The sequence below is a fragment of the Pseudopodoces humilis genome, chromosome 2, assembly GCF_049639895.1.
Source record: "Pseudopodoces humilis isolate 2021_Gansu_Grassland_sample_001 chromosome 2, ASM4963989v1, whole genome shotgun sequence".
Lineage (NCBI taxonomy): Eukaryota > Metazoa > Chordata > Aves > Passeriformes > Paridae > Pseudopodoces > Pseudopodoces humilis.
In genome coordinates, this window is record NC_142201.1 from 19,256,807 (window position 1) to 19,271,834 (window position 15,028).

General features: G+C 36.7%; 1 protein-coding gene across 7 annotated transcripts in view; it reads left to right on the forward strand.

The window, feature by feature from the left end:
* The window catches only part of MID1 (midline 1), a 238,100-nt gene that overhangs the window by 197,254 nt on the left and 25,818 nt on the right, over nt 1-15,028 (forward strand). For all 7 annotated transcript variants that reach the window (XM_088051778.1, XM_088051779.1, XM_088051775.1 and 4 more), the window contains 2 exons: nt 10,638-10,745; nt 13,770-13,918. In XM_088051778.1, coding sequence (XP_087907904.1) covers nt 10,638-10,745; nt 13,770-13,918 — 257 coding nt within the window. The remainder of the gene's footprint in view (nt 1-10,637; nt 10,746-13,769; nt 13,919-15,028) is intronic.

Consider the following 15,028-nt stretch of genomic DNA (forward strand, 5'->3'; position numbering starts at 1 on the left):
CACTGAAATGTTGAAACTGAACAGGAAGTTAGTTTTACAGTGAATGCTTTCTTTTTCAGTTTTAGATATATTGTATTGCAGATAAAAATGCAAAATACATTGTGCATAATTTGTAAACATATAGAAACATAAGTAGTGAATTTAAAGACTCCTGTTACCTACTTTGATTTTCCTTAAGTAATTTGAAATAATTTTGATTTAGATATTGGGGCCTTTAAAACCAGTTTAAAAAAAAAAAAATGAAAAGCTTTCAGTTTCATATAGAGTTTGAACTTTGAAAAACAAGGAATGAGAGGAAATTATTATTATTCCTTGTATTAAAGTTACCAAGACTTTACTCTGAGATATATAAACTTTTAAAAGTCATGCTCTCTAACATTTATTTGTAGTTATAAACAGCAACATTTTTTAAGCCTTTATCATGTCATAAGTCAAAAAAGTCAATGTTACATGAAAAATGAAAAAGGAATGTCTTTTTTGGTTTGATATGGAGCAGGAGTTGATGTTTCCAAAAATGAACAACAAACAGGCTCTGTGTGTTCTGAGTAAATGAATCCTCCCCAGCCAAACCAAATGTTGTCACAAAGCCACTGTTTCTCATCCACCAAGTGAGATGTCAGTGGCTTCCCAGGAGCCAGCTTTATGGCAGATTAGTGATCCACTCGTGCATCCTTCCCAACTGCACTTTTATCCATAGGAAAGTCCAAATCCCAGTCTCTCTGTGTTTTAAAACTAATGCTTATTCCTTTCTGAAACAGTTATTTTCATTTCTTTCTCCCACAAGCATACAAGGACTGATCAGTGATGTTGATTATCTGGAAGCTGGAGGCCTTCTATTCACTGGGGAGGGGTATCTGGTTTGGCCTCTCATCACAGCAATGGAGACATAAATCTTGCCTGTTTTTAGATGGAGTTTATCAATTTATGACAGGATTTATCCTGATGAAAAACCTGATCTTGGGAGATTCAAAAAGTTCGCTTCCAGTCTTGCATTCCTGTGGGTGGTTCTGGTCATAACAGCAGGAAAAACTTTGTGAATAAATCAAGCCAAATCTGTATTCTTTACTGCTTTAAGTAAGATATAATATTAAGCATTTTATAATAATTTTAGTATCTGAATGTCTGCTTTCATGCATAACATGGATTAGTTTATTACCTTACGGCAACAATTTTTAAAATTCCATTTTCTCTAAGGGAACCACACCCTGAAATGTGATTGCTTAAGACTATAACACTCTTTTCTGTCCCAAATCTGTTTCTTTAGGAGCACGCTGACACACTTGTTCCACTCATCTTCCAGACACATCTCTAACATATTTTTTGTTTTACACTAGTTTCTCTGTCTTTCCACTCTCCCTCTGTGATCCTGTCTGTCATTGCTTGGTTTTGCAGAAACCCCAAAGGCTGTTAATGAGGAAAGCTTTGTTTTCCTTCCTTAGAGACCATGGCAAGTCTGCAGCCCATTCTCTTTTGGCCCATTCTCTTTCTGCAGAGCACCCCCTCGCCCAGGGCAGCTCACTGGGCTGGCCCTGGTGGGACAGGTCTGGCTGCTCCCGTGTGGCAGCGTTGGCTGCATAAAATATAAACTGATTCATAGGATAAAATAGAGCTTCCTCCACAAACTGAGAGAAGGGAATGGAAACAGCTATTACTTGGATATGTATTTCTTTGTAGGCCTAGCTCACAGCATTTGCACTTCTGATAGTATCTGTAGGAAACTTTTAAGAGCATTAAAAACTATCTTGGATAATTTTATCTTTAAATTTTTTGCAGGGGCCTTGTACAAATCTTCCAAGCACAGAGTTGTAAAATAGGGAATGACAGGCCCAGGATAGTAGGTGAATCCCTGGGTGGCAGCACCCCCGTGGCCACACCAGCCCACCTCCAGCCTTCCCTCCATCCCACTGGGGGCTGGAGGGGCCCAGCGTGGCCTTCAGCACACCTATTGGAATCCAAAATAAAAGCCTCTCTGGTATCATCTCACTTGAATCAGGGGAGGATATAATGCTGTCAGTGTTTGGGTTCTCCTCTTGGCTTTAGAGTTTCTCTGACTGACAAAGTGCTGTGTCACAGCAAATTTGCTTCTTTGTCATAATTTCCACTCTAGAGCTGTGTGAGGTTTCTGTAGATGTTTTTTAGACCATGGCATTCATCGACATAAGGTACAAATTTGAGCACAAGCCTCATATGCCAGTTACTTTTATTTCTAAGCAGTTTGAGGGTTTTTTTTATTTTTATTTTTTTCCTCATCTCTTCTAGGAAATACATGATTAAATGTCTGTTATATAGTCAATACCATGAAGCTTCTCATCTGTTAGACAGAAACATAATCTGAACTCAGCTGGAGAAGAAATTGGAGCAATTATCTAGGGGGAGGAGAAAGGAAATAGGTTTTGCTTGCAGACAGCTTTATAGCATCTGTATCTCAGTCTTTCTATTTGTTTTGTTTTGTTTTGAATTCACCAAACGTCATAGGAAGCAGATTCTGGACAGCACTGTAAAATAATTTTTGGTTGTATGAAGAGGAGGCGGTTTCCTCTAATTGTGTAACCCTCAAACTGCTGCATCCTTTGCTCTTTGTGTGTAACAGAAATGCTCACTTCTAAAGATTTGCTGCAGGCAAAGTCTCAGTGTAAAGTTCCCAGTCAAAAATTTGGTTTGGGTGTGTCAAATGGTGTTTTTTATAGTCATATTATATAATCACCTGAATAAAAAGTACTATATTGCTCTTTATTTCACTGGCACAGATACTCAACACTCACACTTATCAGATACATTTTAAATCAGTATAAAACAGTAGTGCAAAACCAATGAAGAGAAGATGGCAGCACCTAAAAAATCCTGCTGTTGCTATTTTTATATATGGCTGACAAAAAAGAAATGAGCCAAACAGGAAGTCTTCACAATAATGGAATTTTGAGTTTCTAGTAACACTTCAACGACAAGATAGATCCTTCAAATTTTGCAACAAAATGTCTCCATCAATTTTTGGATGGCATTTCTCTTACTTGATAGACAGCAAAATCAAAACTCAGCTGTCAGTACAATTCCCAAAGGACATTTGAAAAATAAAGAGGCTTTGTCTGTCACAATAAAAAACAGTGAGTACTCTGTTTTCACAGATTTTCATGGTACTCATTCTTTGAAATTTGGGCATTATTTTTGTCAAAACTCAAGTAAACTGAGAAGTTCTCAATAGGAAAATTCAGTTGGAAAGCCTGTATGTAAATCCTGGTGTCTGAACTGCAGCAAATGGCCTTGAAAGTCATACAAAGTATTTGGAAGAAGGAATCTGCTTTGCTGGGGATTTTTTTTTCTATGAAAGGAGCAATGGGTTAGATAAGTGTTTACCATCACTGTGGAATATGTGTGCTAACTTGGCAGACAACTTGGAAAGGAACTCCACAGAAATTTGCTTTTTCCTCTGCCCCACTATCTTCCATTTTTGTGAAGATGCTTGTTCAGCGGATACATTTATTTTCTATATTTAAGTGCTAAAAGTAAACGGTATTTTTTTGATTTCTGAAATAGACAGAAAAACATGAGTTGGAGCAAATTCAGTGTTCACTCTGGAACAGGAGTGTTCACTTTCAGTAAGATACTAATAGCAAACCTGATGACATGCTTAAAACCTTAAGATGGAGTTTACAGCATTTTTTTTTTCTAAGACAGTTTCTAATGAGAGAAGGTACAGGAGACTCTTTATTAACATTATTTTGACTAAATATGTGGCTGATCTATTTTGATTTTAATTACTTTCATTCTGCTTTTAATTCCACTCTCATAAAAGTTGATTTCATTCAATGGAAATCTCAGGTAAGCTTTAGTCAGGGTCTTAAATTTATGCAGCATGTGAAAAGAGAAACTTCAAAAATAAAAACTGACAAAATATGCTGCATGGCATATGATGATACAGAATATTCATTCAAGGATGTCCTAAGCTGCATGCCATGTAAGCTGTAGCCTAGTAGTCAAATATAATTTCCCTAAAGAATTAAATTGATTTCAAAAATTACTAATTAAATGTATAATTGGTTCTAAACAAGTATAGAAATGCTGTATTTATGCATACATTTTATGTACAGATTAAGCATGTGCTGGAATATGTTATTGCACCTACAACTGTTTTGTACCTTCTGTAAATTTGAGTTGTAGTTATGGTAAAAGGTCACACAGGTTATATATAAACAAATAGCAGAGCTTGTCACTGCCTGCAAGGGTGACCAGTTCTGATTTGTTCCACCTCTCCCCTTCTCTCATATCCAGATGTTCAGATTTTTGATAGACTGATATTGTTGCAAGATTCTGTCCTTAGACTAATAAATGGAGCTTAGCTCACTATTAGCCATTTGTTAATTAATGCAGCAGGTAAAATTTTGTGCCTGTTATCAGAGACGGTAACTTCAGTCAGTCAAAATGTTGTCAATTTATGGAACCTTCTATCTCAGAGTCATTTATCATTATGGGAACAAAATACTCTCGAATTCCTCCTTTTCCTGCTTAACATAAACAGCTAAAGAGCAGCTAGAGCAGCAGGGAGACCAAAGACCCTGGTCCTCTTGTGAGAATGTTAAACACTTGGCTAAAGACCCTGGGTCCTGGATGGCAGTTTTAAGTTGTGAAATATTGTTTACAATTGCACTGGTTTCAACATCATGAAAGGATGGGCAGTCCTTTGAACTTCAGTGATTATTTGATAGTTTGTGTTTTTCTACCAAAAGTGAAACGCAGTGAAAGTGGAATATTTTGCTCAATATGGAACAAAGGCTTAATGTCAGCAGGAAAAACAAAGTAAAAAAAAATAAAAAATAGGTATTGTTCAATTAAAAAGTATTTTCATTATTTAGGTTTAAAGAAAGGTCTAACATAAAGTGTAAAAAAAAAAAAGAGTGAAAACATTGAGATTCCTATAAATTTATTCTTTTTCCCATGAAACTCTGGATTTCTTTAGTTTTAGAATGAGATTGTAAATGTCACTAGAGGACTTCTAGGTGTCTTACTGGTTAGTTTCTCAACAATGTGCTTCACATTGGAACAAAAAAATTAAAACAATATTTTAGTAAGTAAAATGAGTACCTCTCAATCTTCTCAAAAAGGTTTCCTTTTAGTCATGATTGGGGCAGATAGTCTTATCTGCTGGATCCAAAGTGGTTTAGCTACCCTGGCCTAACTGATCCTTCATTCACAAAATTCCTACATAGCCAGAGTAAGATGGCATATTTTTGCAGTGACCTTTGTTTAACCTGCTCTGAGACTGCCTCTAAACACAGGTCTCCTGGTTACAGATAAATGTGGAATGCAAACAAAAACAAAGCCTCTGGCAAACTTGAAATGGAAGATGACCATTTTTATTTTTTTTTCACCATTTCAAAGTAAAAAATTTGTAAAAGATCTATTCAGATGGCAAGCTGATTAATATCACATATTTCCAAAGGCAAGGTTTGTCATCAGAGATAAAATCAGATTTTTGCTTAGACTAGGGAAAACCTGAAAAAGTTATTTTCCAACAGTTCTGCTTTTGCTCTATAGAAGACTAAATAGAACAATCCATAATATCAAACAGGGGTATACATGAAATAAAGGAAGTTAGAATCCACAACTCTCATAGTCATAAAAAGAGAGGGAAGAAATTTATTCATAAATGTGCATTAATGATTATATTTTGTATTTCCATTAAATAAAGGAATTACATATGGATGACATTAAAATAATACCTCAATGTACTGTGTGGCTATGAAGAAAAGTTACTCACTTTACAACATGCAAACAAGTGAAATAAACAGGCCTCTCTCTTTAGAGGAGTATAATCCTTTAATTCATCTAGGGACACTAATCCAAGAAAATGTTCCACATCTACATAACAATGAAGAAAGTTTTCCTAGAGCAAATGGGTACCAGCCATTATATGTAAAAATGTTAGGTTTTTTTTAACCTCAGTTTCTGGGTTTGGTGTGAGAAGGAATTTGGGCTCAAATTTAAAATGAAGTGTGTGACAATGATGTAACAGGCTTTGAGTGGAATCATTCAATTTACTTTTCTGATATTTTTTGTCTTTGAGGGTACAGTAGTTGTTGTGAGTTTATAGTCATTCTGTAACCATAGTATATAGTTATTTTATAACTATCAACTCAAATATATAAAGAAAAATTCATACCTCTTCTTTACCTGTACAGCCACAACTGCAAAGGATTTATTTTTTTAAGGAATTTAAACATTTTTAAATCATTAAACTGAAACTCAAATTCATACCTTAATTTCATAAGATCAGACTCTTTCTACATCCTACTTCCTTCCATTTTGCATAATCAACAGATGACTTAGTAAATAAAAATTTCTCTGGTTTTGATGAATTTTTCACAGAAAGCATGGCCTGAAAAAGCCCCCTCTAATTCAAGATTTTTATTTTGCTTGTCATTTAGAAATTGTTTGCCAAAAAGACAGACAAAGATTTCCACTTGTGGAGAGAATTGCCTCACTTATAAGGAATTTCAGAGGAAGAATTTTTCTATTGCAAGCAAAATTCTTCTAAGACACTAAAGAAATCCTTTTCTTCTGTTTGCCTTTGAATTAACCATAGAAGCTCCACTGTAACCACGAATCTCTAGCTGTTCTGTAGCTTTGTGATTTCCCAAACATCTGCTGGGGACTTTGAAACCACCACATTCTTTTTCTTATGAGCTAAACTGCAATTTAACACAGGTCTCTGAAGATGAAAGCCTAGGAAGCGTCTATAGAGAGCAGAACACTTTCCAAATCAGTTCTCAGCTTGTGGAGCTGGGAACAGCTGGCCTGCTCTCCCCTTTGGTTTGGGAGGACTTGTTGTTTCCAGCTCCCTGACAGATATCTGAGGAACCCCCATTTTTATTTTTTTTTTAACTGCACCTTCCTCATGAGGCAAAGGGAAACTGTCCCTATCCATATGTCTGGAAAACCTGGGAAGAAACCTGGAATTTGTAAGGTTGTTGGGCTTTTTCAGTATACTATTTGAGGTCTGTGTGTGCTACAGAAATGGGAATAAATTCCCCACAAAAGCAGGAGAACTAGAATCTGTCCTCCTTCTTCTTTGTAGATGTCATAGTTCTTGCTAAATTATAAAGCCTCCTAGTCAGTTTTAAAACTGGCATGGAAAATAAGTTTGTAAAAATGATACCAATAAAACAGAAAGCTTTAGGTTCAAAGTATTTCTGGACATGGATGTTTAAGGAACTGGTTGATGCCAAAACTAAGTGTATTAATGTCAGTGAAATTTTCCGTAGGAAGATGACCCCAAGTCTAGCATAAGCTCTCAGACCATACCTCAGATTAAGGAATCAAGCTTCATCTTGGATGGAGGAAGCCCAGACTGAAGTCAGCTCTCTCTGTGATTTGAAGACTTTCACAAAGTGTGTGACACAGTCACCAGACTTTATAAGGCAGTCTCAGACTCTCTTAACAAACTCCCTGGAAAGAGGGCTTGTTTTTAATGTGGAAAAAATGTAGAATGTAAAACCTCAAATATTTTCACCAGACAGAACTCACATTCCTTGGCCAGCTCAGCTGGATGTTGTTGTCAAGGCTGCTGTTCGTCAAAGGACTCAAGCAGAAGGAAAAGCCTTATTCTGGTATTTTTGTAGCACCTGTACAGTGGAGCCCTGATCCATGCCTGTGGCTCTTTGGTCTGACATATGACTCCTCGAGAACATACAAGTAAAGAATATTTAATGGTAATCTCACAAATAGTCCCATTAGGGCCACAGCTAATGTAGTGCACTTAAAATTAGGCATGTGCTCAATTATAAAGTTATTATTGAATCAGAGGCTTTGGGGGCTGAAAATATGATTAAGGAGTATTTCAGCTTGAGAAAAACCCTCAGATTAATTGTAGATGGGGTTTTTTTTCATACAAAGTATCATATGATTTTAGAATATTACTTTCATTTTTAATAAGCTTGTCCGAGCTATGAAGTTGGAAATGTCTTCAAATGGAGTTTATAAAAGAGTATACTTTTCATATTTCAAAGAAAAAGAGAAGTCTGCAGTCACTGCCTTAAGAAATCCAGAGATTTTTTCCAAGCATTTTGTTTTTCTTAGTCTAGAGCTTTTTGGGTTAAGATTCAATTAATACATTATTATTCAAATCAACCAGAGTATTAAATGAAACAATGTTGTCTTAACCTTCCTGTAACTTTATGTTTCATGACAGTTATCCCAAAAGTTAATTAGGTCTTCTTGACAAAGCAAATTGGTGATGTAAGTGGTGCTAGAAGTAACACTTTGAGTGGAAACCACTCAAAAAGCCCGTGAAGTGTTACCATAATTAAGTGCCAAAAGTGTTACTGTAATTAAGTGCTGAATTTGGCTGTGGCATGAGTTGAGCTTGGTAATGACACAGGAGCTGCACCCACATGCAGTGGATGTGACTGCTGCCTCGGGCTGAGCCTGTGTAGGATTCCCTGCTCTTTGGTGGGATTTCAATCCAGGAGTGAAACTGAAATCAGGGCTGGGAAGCTGGTGCATGGTACAGCTTGTTGAAAGCAGCTCTGCAGAGTTTCATGGCAAAGTAAGATGAATGATGCAGCTGAGGTGGTGGGACGACAGGAGCTGAGGGAACAAGAGGGACAGTGTGGATTGACTAACTTCCCTGGGTTACCTGAGCTGTCAGTGGAGAGACAGTGGCACTGCTAGAGGCTTTGGGTGCGCTGCTTCATGCTGTCTCTCCTTATGGGCTGTGGTGAGAAGCCAGGCAGAGCAAACAGCAAACGTAAGGAGAACCATGGGCACCTAAAACAGCATCATAGGAATACCTTTCTACATCTTCACCAGCACCTGCAGTTATGTCTGACCCCTCCCAGAAACAAATGTATTCTCTCTTTATAATCTTGATGTCTTAATTAATAATTAAGCCTCTAAAATGTGCAAACAAACTTTAATTTTATGAATGTTTGAGAAAGATAATCCAAAACCTTGGTTAAAGCATGTCTTTCTAAACAAGTCCATTCTTTGCCTGGAGGATACTGTGTATTTCACAGTAGAAGGTTATTTGTAAAATTGGTTCTGGTCCAAATTTAGATATATGAGCATTTGCTTAAGCTTAACGAGCTCCATAATGTGCTTACAGGTAAATGCATGTTTAAACACATTGTTGGAAGGAAAGAAAAGAATACTGATGCAGAATCATGGAGCTCATCAGACTGAAAAAACAGCCAAGTGGTGCAATACAGTTCCTTGTCACATGAAATCATTCCCTGTTGTTGTTCACCACTGGCTCTTATCTATCCCAGTGGAAAAGGTGACATGGCTGTGGGGGCAATTACCAGAGCTGAAAGCTGATTTACCTCCTTACTCTCTTTTATCAAAGTGCAAATGGAAACATAAGCTCTGAAATAAGTCGGATTTTTGGTTTTTTGGTTTTTTTATTCTAGACATGATTAGAACTTTTTGCTTTTTTTCTGATTCTTTGCTCTTTCTTTCTGAGTCATACAGCTTTATATGTAAACTAAACATGCAAATGCTAGAGGGGAAGTACTTTTTTCTTCTGGTTATATAGAATGTTGACTTTGTATCATAAAAATCAGTCTCCTTCAGAAACAGAACATATTCATCTGAAAACCCAAACTTTTCTATTACAAGTTTTCTTCTATTTTTTTTTATCAAAAGTCAACATTTTCTACAGAGAGCTAATATTTGTGAGGGGCTTTGCACTAAAAAAAGTTCATTTCCTCATATATTTATACTCTAGAAAACTACATGAGCACACTGTTTTCTATCAGATTCATTGCTAAGGCAAATCAGGAGTAATTAAGACAGTCAACATGCACTTCAGTATTGTCACTTGGTTCTTTGATAGCTTGGATCTTTCAGGAACCAATATGTGAATATATATGGTATCAGTAGTTCACTGTCCTTTCCAGTAAAAGGACTTGGGATCAATAACTGCAGCTGGAAGGAGATAGGTTCAAATCCCTCTAAAAGGAGGCAGTTGTTCACTTCACTGAGTTAAGCTGTGGTGCTCATTTCTGTAGAGTGATGCAGATTCCTAGGATTTCCAGGATTTGTAGGGGAGACTAAATAAATCCATGTAATTTAATTCTTCTGAATATTTGTAATGATGTATAAATTGTGTCTGGTTCAAGAAGACCGATCTACAAATGGTTGGAGGAGGAGAAAGCATTCATGGGAGTCATATGTTGGGACTTCTTTCCTGTTAGCACTCTTTACTATCAGATGCTGGCACTAGCAGCAGTGAGAGCAGATATTGCACCAGATGGACTCTCTGCTCCAGTACTCGTGTCCTTAACACACTGGTGTTCACCAGTGCTTTATATGGCTGCAAACCGCGATGTGTGAAGAGACCTCGCTTCTCACTGCTGTGTGCTAGAGCTGACACCACTCAACACTCACCAAACCAGACTTCTCTCACTAGAGTTGGAAATACCTGATCATCTGTTTGTGAGTCCTGCCTCCTGCAAGCAAGACATTGCAACTCAATTCAGCACTTTGCAAAATCCAAAAGAAGGGACTGAAGATAACACAGACCATACACAGAAAGGAGGAAAAGAAATGCCAAACCCAGTATTTTAGAAATTGCAATTTTTAAATTAGAAAATGGAAAAGGAAAATGTCAAAAAAGGTTTTGCTAATAATGTTTTGCTTCATAGGTGAATGCATCCCGCCAAGAAACCAAGCTGATGGAAGAATGTGACCAGCTCATTGAAATAATCCAGCAAAGACGGCAAATAATTGGAACCAAAATCAAAGAAGGAAAGGTAAAAGCTTTTCTTCTTTAGATCACAAGTAGGTCAACACTGTTTCCTTTTGATTGCAGCTTTTTTGACTGCGGGTATTATTGCTAGAAACTTGTAAAAGTCCTTATGTAGTCCTTGGCTGATACTTTTGTGTAAAGAAGAATGAAATCCTTGAAGATTAGTATGCTGGACTTCAACTGTATATTTGGTGTTTCTCTTACTACAGGTGATTACGGATTTTACGGATAAAATCAGAAATTGTCATGATCAGTAAATGACAAATTACATCCACTTAATGTTTCCTTTACTCTGTTACGTGCCTGACAGTATTTCCCCCAAAGTGTTAACTTTCACAAAACATCACAGCACATAGAATCATGCCTCTCAATTATCTTTTTTTTTTATCTAGGTACTTTAACTTTTTATTCAAATATTATCACATAAAAAATTTGTTCCAGTCATTGTCATTCATGGAATATAAAATCTTAACTTATTTACAAAAACAGATATTCAAAAATGTGCAAGAAATTAAATTAGGTGTGCATTTCTAATTCCCAAAGTTCCATGATTACTAATAACAAATACATTGAGCAGGAAAAATCTCTGATGCTCAAGTTTCAACATATTTTGCTAGCTAACTTTTAACTCAGAAATGCACTAGAGTTGAATTAGTGTTTTTATTTTCTAGGTACAAGGTGTTTACTGTTTAACTCCTAAACTAAGTCAGATATTCATTCTTCTTGTGTGGGAAAAGCTCAGGAAAGGAATAAAGTCAAGAGCAGGTTAAATGGTTCATGTGGCTGTCAAGATATTCCAATTAACTTGAAATGAAAAGCCTGTAGGCAATGGCTAACTTAAACACGTTTGAAACCACAGGTCTTGTACACTCTGTGAAAAAACCTGAATTTCCTCATGCAGTTAACAAAATATAATTCCCTTCAAATTAAATAGATGGCCTTCATTTTTTGTTTCAGCTCTTTGTCTCTTTGCAGAGAGGCCAGTTATGCTACCGGTGAAGTAGAAAACTTACCATTCATTTGGATTTGTGCAATATACACATTGCTTTTAAAAACTGCTGCTTGAAAAAATGTATTCTAATTTCCATTAGCATGGAAGATTTGTAATACAATTGACTCCAAATTTATTTGAGTAGAGCTGTTATCAGAATCTGTCCCCATTCTTTGTTCTATTTTGCTGAGCTGGAAGTTATATCAGTGGAGGTCCAGTCACGGTCTGGAATGCTTTGACTCAAATGTGGTATAAGATTTCAAGGTCTCAAGAGACCCATGTGAAAAGCCACAGGAAGTTCTGCCCAGTGTATCTTCCTTTAAGAGTCTTCCTGGAAGGTAGAGCATGACAAATTTCTCTATAGAACTGTAGGTGTGGCTACAGAGCTGGGAACATGTGCTAAATTCTAGCTGTGCCTGCAAGGCTGAACACCCTGTGCAGCTTCGTGCTTAATCTCACCTATCACCCAAACCCTATAAAATCCCATAGAACATGTAACAGGAAAGAAGCAAATATCAACTAGGTAAAATAATCCTAGGGCAGATGTCATTCCTACCATTGCAGAAGTGGGTGGGGACTGAGTCTTCCTTTTTCCTTTTATCATCTTCCTTTTTCAATTTATCATCTTCATCTTCTTGAAGATATAAGGAAGAATCAATCGAGGGAAAAAAATAATTCATATATAGACATCAAAAATCATGCAAAAAACTCACAAGTTAACATTTATTTCAGTTCACTGTTTGCTTGTTAATTAATTAGTAAATAAAGACACAAACTTCTCAACACTGCAGTGAACCTTTCCCTGGCTGGGCTGGTGTAGACTGAATTGTAATCTTTGCAAATTCACAGGACACGTTGTGGCATTAGTTCATCCTAGAAGATGATCAAGTCATTAGCATTACCAAATCTGTGCATTCCCAGCATTTTCTTCTCTTTGCTGTTTCTGTCTTTAAAGAGATACAAATATCAAGTGACACAAATCATTTGGCCAGTATCTTTTTAGGAAAGTTTTTAAAAAATGTTTATTTTCCTACTTGTTTCTGTTGTCAGATAGCTGCACTAAGATACCCTCATCACTGCTTAGGATGCAAATATATCTGAAAGTCAAATCAGGAACTTCATAGCTTGTGTCCTAATTCCTGAGATTGGGAATGTTATCTTGATTATAAATTTGGACATTTCTGCCAACCCACTTGGTTGTTAGTTTCCTCATTTTGCATGTAACTGGGTCTTAATGTGCTTTTCTAAACTCCAGAATTACTTAATTTCCTTCCTATTTCTTACTCCTGTTCAAACTATGATCCTGATGTGATAACAAAGGGAAGGACTCCCGGACCTTTCAGGAACTATTTTAGTTCCTGAAAGTTTTGTTAGCCAACATTGTCTTTAAATGGAGGACTGTGCCCTTCCCTAACCTTTCAGCTAATGATTACAGTCACATCTACTGTGTTTATCTCCAGCACATATGTTTGCAGTAATAATAATCAGCTCTCCAACGCTACTGTGCTTTTGTCCAGTTAAAAATATCCAACAAGAAAACACCCTTTTTTTACTTAAAGCACATAATGAGGTCAGGCATGTATTGTTAACAGAATTGAACAGTCTTTTTCTGTTAACTTTTATTTTCATTTTTTTTCTTTTTATGAAACTCACCTAAGTAATAGGAAAAAAGTAGTTAATCCATAAGTGGCCTTTAACACAGATCTCATAATTTCAGGGAAATGGTTATCTAAATAGACCTTAGTTATCATGTAAGCAGAAATTACCAGGAAATGACGTTCCTTCTGCTGGAAAATAGGCCAGCTGTGCTTGTTTTGGCTCTCCCCTGTTGTTTTCCATGTGGAAATTATTCAGGCAGAAAGGCTGTGCCTGTCCCTTATTAAAAATGTTACATGGCTAGATGGAGTTCACCACAAAGCTTGTCACCAAAGCCATTCATCTTAACTCCTCCTTTGCCCAGCTTTGCCTCTGAATTGCAAACCCACTCATGATTTGTGACCTTAGAGACATGACTGCTTTCCTGTGTTTCCACTCAAGGTGGTGAGGTTGAGAAAACTGGCTCAGCAGATTGCCAACTGCAAGCAGTGCATTGAGCGCTCGACATCCCTCATCTCTCAGGCTGAGCAGTCACTGAAGGAGAACGATCATGCTCGCTTCCTGCAAACAGCTAAAAATATCACTGAAAGGTAAAGGAGACACTCCTCTCAATAAAGTGAAAAACCTCACTTTAAGGCAGCTGGGTTGTCATAGTTGCTGTCTTGTTTTGTCACATCAGAGATGTGGTCAAAGGCAGGGGATAGTTGACATATTCCCCCAAAATGCTACTTCGTGCTATATCAGAGTGGGAAGAACCTTCCTGTAAAGCTTAATCAAAACGTCCTTTTGAGAAGGGGAGCAGTCAAAAAAGGGTGAAAATTAAGTGCTACAACAATAACAGCATGCACAAGTGAAAGAGTTAGAATGGTTGCCAAGCAGATGTCTGTAAATGCACTTTAAAAAATGGGTTTATGGCTGAAATTCCTACTTAATGAAAAATTCTGAGATTGAGAAAGAAGTCAGGCAGTTAATACATTCTTTAGAAGAAACTAGGAATTATCTTAATTCATATTCTTCATAAAATTGCAAGCTACAAGGTAATTAAATTAATGAACTTTGTGAACCTGCACCATGCATCTTGAAGAGATGGAGATTCAACAATCCTGGAGGTCTGGAAGTTACACCAGACACCAGAGAAGTTGTTGTGTTGCATCCCTGGGTGCAGGGAATTTCTACTCCTTTCAGGATCTTGTCTCCTCTTCAGCAAGCCAGATATATCAAAGATCACAAGGACCATGCTATCAGAAAATTTGGTCTGGTTTTCAGTGCAATGCTGTGAATGCATTGAGTTTCAGCAGGATTTTCTGATGAAAACATATTCTGCTGGAATATCAGCTGTTTAGCAATCAGAGAAATATTTTTAAAAAATTAAGAAGTTTTAAGAAAGGAGAATATGGACAACAAAGAAAGACATCAAAAGTATGCTCTTTTTAAATTTTTTTAAATAGCTAATTTCAATAGTTATTTTTTTTATTTCTGGGTTCACATTATATCTTCACATTTTCCAGCCGATTTCCCCCAAATTCAGAACATGAAATTCCCTGCTCCTATTACGAATTTTTTAAGTCTTTCACTTACACTGGTGTGCTGCATCAGTCTTCATCAAAGCTAATTATCAATTTATAAATAAGCCAGCAACACTGGGTTGCCCATTATAGATTCAGAAAACTGAAAATCAGTTGAAAAGTCAAGGCCAGGCA